The sequence below is a fragment of the Rhagoletis zephyria genome, unplaced genomic scaffold, assembly GCF_001687245.7.
Source record: "Rhagoletis zephyria isolate East Lansing unplaced genomic scaffold, Rhagoletis_zephyria_1.1 Rzeph_scaffold_03955, whole genome shotgun sequence".
Lineage (NCBI taxonomy): Eukaryota > Metazoa > Arthropoda > Insecta > Diptera > Tephritidae > Rhagoletis > Rhagoletis zephyria.
In genome coordinates, this window is record NW_016161038.1 from 1 (window position 1) to 8465 (window position 8465).

The window sequence follows — 8465 nt, forward strand, 5'->3', positions numbered from 1 at the left end:
AATATTATTTTCTACTTTTTAGTCAATTTATAAAAGCGTGGTATATTAATAAGTTTNTTCTATGGGACTGAGAAATATTATTTTCTACTTTTTAGTCAATTTATAAATGCGTGGTATATTAATAAGTTTTTTTTTATTTTGTACTTTTAGGCTTGTCTGTATAAAATTTTGCAACAGATATTAAAATAATTTAACTTGCAATGAAAAGAGAACAGAAGACTATTGCGTAAAATACACCACACAAATATTTGCTCAAATACAATTTGTCCAAATAAGATTCTTATTCGATTCCTATTTGTAAAAGTTGGTATTTGCGCAAATATTTGTGTGGTTTATTTTATGCATATGCAAGCAAAATGTTTTATGCTCGTATGTANATTTGTGTGGTTTATTTTATGCATATGCAAGCAAAATGTTTTATGCTCGTTTGTTTGTATGTACATATGGCTTGTCGTCCATTTCCGCTGTAGCATATGGAGTGCATATTTTTAGGCGCAATATTTAATTACTTCCGGCAATGCCTACCGCCGAGGTTGATGTCTAGACTGTTGTATAGGAACTTTGATTATAATCTATAATTATAGCTAAAAATTGTGTCTGCACACACAACATTGCAAGTCGATAAAAGCGTCGTAAAAAGGAGCGGAAAATAATTTTTCCTTAAAAATTCTTATTTTTTCGAGAGCTAACCTAAAAACTAAGATCGGGAATTTGCCGCAACTATTTTTTTTGGGACCGACAACAAAAGTTTCATATGGAACCTAAGGAAAAAAATAGTCGTTTCATTTGACACAGTCTAAAGCATATTTACAATAAATTCATTTTTTCTTACCCCATCCGAAACGATAACTTTCGCAAGCTCTTGGCCCAGTGATGTCTCCCAGCACATACTGGTCAAATTACGCTGAACCTCATGTATGTTTTGCTTCACTTTCGCCAATTTTATTTCATAAGTCTCCATAGGCGTCAGTGTGGTTGTAGTTGGAGTAGCTGTTGTATCTATGTCTGTTGTACTGAAGTATTCTTCCGGATATGGATCACAAATAGTACGAATGCAAGTATCGAAATTTTCTTCATCGATTTCATTGGCCTCATAATTAATCGTGTCGGTAGATTCGTCAAGAATGTCATCTTCCGCTAAGAAATATGGAGTGCTGCTGCCGGCGAGTTCAGTTGATGTTGTTGGAATCATTGTTGAAATTGTTGTTGAAACTGTTGTTCTGGGAAGCGGAAACTTTGTGGTTGGTGGATCGACAGTGGATGTTGAGCTTGTAAAATAAGCCAATACTTCACCCAACAGCTTAGTATTGACATGTAACGTCGGCAATGATTCATTTTGTGGCGACTCCAATGTTTCATTTTGTTGTTGATGCGTCTGTTGCACCTGGCGACTTGTCACAACCGTGCTGGAACTGGCATCGTCGACTGGCGTGGATAAAGGTAATGTTTTTATAGTTGTAGACGTTGAATCATCGGCCGAATAGTCTTCGTTGTCTTCACTGCTCTGTCTGTGCCGCTCATTTTGTCGTCGACTATACATGCTCTGTTTTGGCATTTGCATTGGCTCATCTGGCGTTGGCAGCGCAGCTTGTCTGGGCTTGCGGCTCAGTGGTGGCAGATTTATGAGGTTTCTAGCACGCCGCACATTTTCGGTCGTTGCACTTAAACTGTTGCGCGTTGTCTCTGTTGCCGCAGCCGCTTCCAGCGTGTCGCTGAGCTCGAGTGGCATCCCTACAAAATAATCCATATAGTCGAAGAAATCATCACTGCCTGGCGCTAAGGTCGTGGTTGAGGTGGATTCTAGTGTCGTCGATGGCTCAGTGCTTTCAGTTTGTGTTGAGATCTCTGTGTATTCAATTATTGGGGTCAAAGTTGTATCTATCGCTAGAGTCGGCGGCTCTGTTGTAGTGAATTGTGTGGTGGTGCTCAATTCTTCTTGCGCTGTCCACGTTGTATCAATTTCCGTCGCAGGTGTTATTGTGTAAGGTGGGGTAGTTAACGTGCTTGACTCGTCCGTTAAGTGCGACAACATTGAAGGGGTGGTTATGTTGAGAAGAAACATCGTGGTTGCTGTCGCGAAATTTCTCACCTTGATGCGCGTTGGTTTTGAGCATTTCACTGTGATATTGCGGCATTTCAGACGTGTGGTCCAGCCATAAAGTGTTGTGGCAGCTGCGGTTGTCGTTAGCAGACTGCTGGTAGTTGCGTTAAAATTAGTGAGCGCCAGGCCCACTTCAGTACTGTTACTACCGCTGTTTTTCAGGCCCTCAATTAGTTGTGTTAACTCATTCATTTCATCGGTAGAGTTGTCGTACCGCTCCTTGAGCAATTGCAATGGCCCCTCCTTGCTGTTGATGTTGTAAATGAAGGAGAACATCAGCGAATACAAGTTGAGCATGTTGAGTATCATAATGCTGCCGAGGAAATAAGAAGTTTGTTAAATATTTCATGACATTCGAAGCTATGTGAGTGTATGCAACAAGTATGTTCATTGAGCCATGACTCTTAATGGCATATGACAGGCCTTGGTATAATTTCCTGTCAAAATGCGAAAGCGAAAGTCCACTTTGCTGAGTAAACACCCAAAAATAACATTTTACATACATATTGGCACAAATCACTTTCTGACATAAAAACCGCAAAATAACTGCAAGTGAAAGAACGCAAATCCCTTTTGAGAAATAATTAGTCTGTTCCTTTGAACTTCGGTCTAAAACCTGTGGAACTGTCAATTTACAATTTTACTCTCTCAAGTAAGAGTAAAAGGAGAATAGATTCCGAAGTGTACGGGAACGCAAAAAGCACTTTTTCCTGTAAAAACGTCAGTCGGTTTTTTACATGACATTGGTACAACACTGATTTGGTTGAAATATCACTAAATAATTATTAAAATCTGTACATATTTAAATATTTCGTTGTTTACTTCCATTTTTTAACAAATATAAGGTTCTTTGCCTTCACCACGTTCTGTTTTTGTTTACATGTGCAACCCTGCCTATCGTTTGACACTTTTCATGAACTTAAAAGAAAAAAAAACTCCGGACTAAATCCTGTAACTTCTGGCTAGGAACAGTTGCTCGGTTACTCTCTCAAAAGTTTTCCCACTTAGAGGTTTTATGTGTATAGGAACGACTTCCTGTAAGTTCTGACTAACCCCGCTTTTCTAACAAATTCACAAAACTCATCGCATCACTATTGTGATTTCTAATGCGCTACAAAGTATGTTGCTACGACAAATATGCCGCTCAAAATGGAATTTAAATTTGTGTGCCTTTCCTTACAACTTGAAATCCAACTTTTGTGGCATAATTTCGGGAGCTTTCTTTCTTAGAATAGGGAGCTAAACCCTGTAAACCGGTCTGCTATTGGAACAGATTAAATTTCAACTTGCTCGTGTTGATTTAGCAATTATCATTTTTGCTGAAAGTGCTGCGAAACAAATCGAATCGATCGATTTTTGGCGAATTTGTGTAAAATTATAAAAATGTTGAATTAAATACCAAAAAAAGTAATAGGATAAAAATATTGTACATCGCGGTAATACTAAATGAGACGGGATTTTTGAATACAGTATAGTGGTATTCACCAAATTGAGCAAGTGGCCTGGCACTCTGGCAACAGAGCAGATTAGCTGAAGCAACGACTGTTGGCAACAGTAGTTGCTTGAGCTAATCTGCTCTTTTACTAGACTGCCAGGCCACTTGCTCACTTTCGTGAATACCACTTATGTTTNACTTATGATCACATATACATATGTATATCGGTAACCGGTCTACCAATTTATACCAAACTCGGTATTTTTATTGTGCTTGCCACATAAAAGAAAAACGTTGAAAATTATTGAAATCGGATTAAAATTACGGCCGGCATATAACGGTAAATTTCAGAAATGTTATTATTTTCTAATCTGAATGCCTGTGATTCGAATCGAGGAATAATTACAGTGGCCAAAGTAGAAATTAGGACTCGACACTTTAGTAAGGTTTGGCTATTTTTCCTTAGTTTGTTTAATGTTTATATTTTTTCTTAACAGAACCCATATACATACATAATACCAAATTTCCAACTTTGTGCAAAAAACTGTAAATATTAATTCTGCGCTGTTTCGCCGAAATTTCAAAATTTTTAATTAGAATCTTAAAAAAAATGCGTGTGTAACACCGTACACATAATAGAAGTGAAACTTCTTAAAAAAGGTGCGAGTAAACATATGTTTACGGTTCGGCAAACCATTAGGCAATTGAGTTACATACATAGGTTTGGTTAGAAATCAAACAATAATTTCATTTCATCTTATTAATTTTCTGATGTACATATAATTTATTTATTCTATTTCCGGTAACACCACCTTATATGAATTCGCGCTAATGGAAGTTATTGTATGTTTAACAAATAAATGAAAATGTTTATAATGCAATCAATAGATCCTGACGAATTCGCCATTACCAAGGAACTAAGTAACGTACACACTTTTGTTTGCAAAATGCATTTACTTAAGTCGAAAGAAGACAAATTCCTTTGTTCGGCATTTATTCTTACTCGCTTTCTATCTTCCAAGGCGAATTTCATATACAGTGAAAGCTCCCATAGACGGGCGCTCTAATAAGCGGGCATCTCCTTTAAGTGGACACATTCTTGGGAACGAAAAATTTTTGGTTTTTTTCCATACAAAATGCTCTCCCATACACGGACTTTCCGATAAACGAACATGGGCACTCAAACATGTCTAGTTATGAAAAAGAAATCTCCCATAAGAGGACGCGAAGCTCTAATAAAATGAGCGGTCAATTACACAAGTAAACACCAGTGTTGCCGTTTTAGCCCTTTGGTGGCTAGATTTAGCTACAACATACTTTTTTTGGCCACATAAATTTAAAATTGCCCCTAGCCCTTTTTTTAGTCCTTTGGAGAATTTATTCATACTTGGCATGAAAAAGTTATATATGCTTAATTTGATATCATTTTTTTTATCTATGTACGAGATGAATTTTTAAACTAAGAAAGACTTATATATACATATATGTATTGTATGTTCCTTACGTTTTTATACTACTATAGTTCAAAATAGATAAGTTTACGGCCCCCTTTTATACAAAAATAATGCTATAACTTCTACCGCTTAGACTTTGTTGCTTTTTCAATTTTTCCTAATAAACAATCGTGGTACAAAGCTCAATAAAAATATTAAAAATAAAAATGTTAACAAGCCACAATAACATTGACAAAGGTTTTTGGTTGGATAAAATATTGGCTTTTTTTGCAGACTTCATTGTTTTTCTATACCATTACTTGTTGAAAATGTTTGCGTGTATACTTATATATTTATATGTATGTAAGTAAAAAATTTAGCTACCAGTTTTAGCCACAACGTCTTTTTTTAGCTCTCTTTTAGCCCTTTTTTTAACGGAATTTGGCTACCGCTAAAAATGATTCGCGGCAACACTGGTACACACGTCCATATTCAGAAATGTTTTATTTTCTAAAAAAAAGTTTACTTTAGATTGCCGTCTTCTTACTGCTTCAGCGAAGCGGGAAATGAGATTTGTCGGTAGAAAGGAAATGCCATAAATTTGAATTTATTTTCCATTAATTCAGTTTTATCTATTGAAGGATATATATTATTTTAGTTTAGGAACCCGCAATTTAGATTTTTTAAATTTAAATTTTAATATTATTTTTTGTGAAATTCCCATAAGCGGACATCTCCCATAGGGGGACTAAAAGTACGTAAAATTACCTTATAAATTAAAAGCATAAGTATCACATGGATGCGTAGTCCAATTCACGAAATCATTTCATCGATCTGAGTAAAAACTAAGTGCATAAACTCTATTTCACACATATGTTAGTGTTTGGTCGAGCTTCTCCTCCGATTTGAGGTATGCGCCTTGTCACACAAAAGGAAGGACCTACAGTTTTATGCCGACTTCGAACGGCGAGTGTGTTTTTATGAGAAGCTGTTTTTCATGGCAGAAATACATTCGGAGGTTTGCCACTGCCTGCCGAGGGGCGACCGCTGTTAGGGCAAAAGCTTTTTTCTAACACCCCCATTCTGCAACTCTTTCGTATTCGGATTTTGCTACGAATCGTAGAAATAGTATGCTGCAATCCGAATCGTATCTTCGAACTTTCGAAATTCGTAACAATAGTATGCCTAAAAACGAACGAGTAAGCTTTTTTGCATAATTTTGTACGAAAACAATTCTGTGTCGGAGGCGAGATAAAAAATGTTAAGCGATGTGTGTTTGCATGAAATATTAGTGGCGTTCATTTTAACAGATACATTTGCATTTCGCATGTACGTATATTTTTATCTACAACATTCATAAATTAGCTTCAGTGTTTATGAAAACCCAAGATTTTGAAGAACTTTTTTCTATATTAAGGAAACTAATTCATGCATGTTTTTTTATTGTTGTATACTTACTGGCAATTCTTAAAACTATCACTGTTACAAATTATTTGCATCGTTAAAGCGAATATGATTTTTTTACGAGTTTAAAATTGAAGCACATACATGTGGTATTTAACATTTCATCAGATAATTCGTTCCGCTTTTTACATGAAACACCAGTTATAATTGCATAGATTCTTTCTTACTCAGCGCTTGGATTGGTTAACGGAAGCTAATTTTCAAAATTGTCCTTATACTTTTTAATAATTATATATCATTTCACTCCACATCACATCTTCAGGATGATTATGCAAAGACGTACAATTGAATGTGAAATAACACAAATTTGCTTTATTTCATTTCTCGTTGAGCAATAAGACCAACTTTTAAACTTAACAACTGAGCAATGAAGAAAAATAGTGCACATAGGTAGTCACCCAGTTACATTTGGCAAAAAGTAGTACATGAATAAAATGGACGGATTTGTAAGTCTACAATTTTGAAAGTGTCCAGCGTCGCGGCGGTCCGCGTTCGCGTTCGCGCTCGCGTCTCCCGCCCCCCTCCCCTCCTTTCGAAATTATGCACTGGTGGCATTATAACCGTTTAGAAAAAAGAATAATAATAAAATGACACTAGCTCACTTCTGAAACTGCTTTTTAATGTCCAAGTAATGGGAATTATTGCGTATGGTATTATTGCATGCACCCACCCATGATGGAATTATACCAGGTGAAGTAATATTAGAGTGAGAAGAAAGATTTTGACACTGCTTTATTTGAAAGATTGCCTAAAAATTGTGACTATAAGGCAGCTGAATGTTAGAAAATAAAGCGAGAAAGCTGTTTTATTACTTCACCTGTTTATTACGCCATTCATTCCAACCGCCGCTTGTATCGAGTATATGTAGTAGATAAAATTGTACATATTTTTACATCACCATTTCGTACCACATGTTCGCTCCGTCATCGTAAACGAAATCCACAGGTCGGATATAGCAAGTGATGATAATGCAGAAATTTTAACTGAAGATAAAACTTAAAACAATATTCTTAACATTGATGCATAAGGTTATAACAACTCAGGAGCCCAGCTACCTGAAAGAACGGCTCCCACTATGAAGGTCTTCCCGAGCCCCTTCGATTTCCTTGTCGAAATTTAACCTGGTGATTTCTGAACGCCAGTTTTTTGTATACACAACAATTTGCCACATGCGGTTAGAAATATTAAGATCACGCCGCAATTTAGGAACGAACTCATGCGTCACTTTGCCATGTGATTCCTAGTGTAATATTCTCTAACCATCCTTTTTCAATGAATATCAATGCTTCTTTATCATCTTCCTCTAAACCTATTCAATTACTCACTCCTCTATTTGGAATTCCACTTTCACTGTCTAGTTAGTCTATTAGTCTTAGTTCATATTGATTTGTAAGTGATTATATTTACATAGTTTAAGAAATTTGTAACATACTTATGTACATGCACTGTAATTCATAACCTCTGGTTGTTGTTCATGTATTTATTATTATTAAATAAATAAATAAATAAATTCTCTGTGTTATACATATGCTGCGAACAGGAAAGGCAACTTTTGATTGTTCCATGCCATGGTGGAATTATACCAGGTGAAGTAACTAGAGCGAGAGGAAAGATTTTGACACTGCCTTATATGAAATATTGCCTTTAAATTTTGTCTATGATGCAGCCGAATGTCAGAAGATAAAGCGAGAAAGCTGTTTTATGACTCCACCTGTTTATTGCGCCATGCTTCCATGCAAAGATTTTAAAGTTTTCCAGCAATATTTTCAACATATTAAAAAGCATGCAAACAAAATTCATACAAAGGCGCTATGTCCAATTTGCCGAGCAGATATTAAAGACGACGCTTTCCTTATATTTTGTTAGACTTTTCATAAGTGAAAATATTTGTTTAACTGTATTTTTGGAATAAACAAAGTTCTTTTTCCTTCTGTCAGTAAACTGTTTTTGTTACTTCTTCTTCTTTTTTGGCGCTGTAACCGCCTAAGCGATTTTGGCCGAGTTCAGCAAAGCACGCCAGTCGTTTCTCCTC

The 8465-nt window shown here is 36.0% G+C and overlaps 1 protein-coding gene across 1 annotated transcript in view; it reads right to left on the reverse strand.

The window, feature by feature from the left end:
* Nucleotides 1–832: 832 nt before the first annotated feature.
* LOC108369996 (mucin-5AC-like) overlaps nt 833–8465 on the reverse strand; it is a gene marked incomplete at its 3' end in the record, with an annotated part of 44449 nt that continues 36816 nt past the window's right edge. The window contains exon 8 of the mRNA XM_017625229.1: nt 833–2414. Coding sequence (XP_017480718.1) covers nt 833–2414 — 1582 coding nt within the window. The remainder of the gene's footprint in view (nt 2415–8465) is intronic.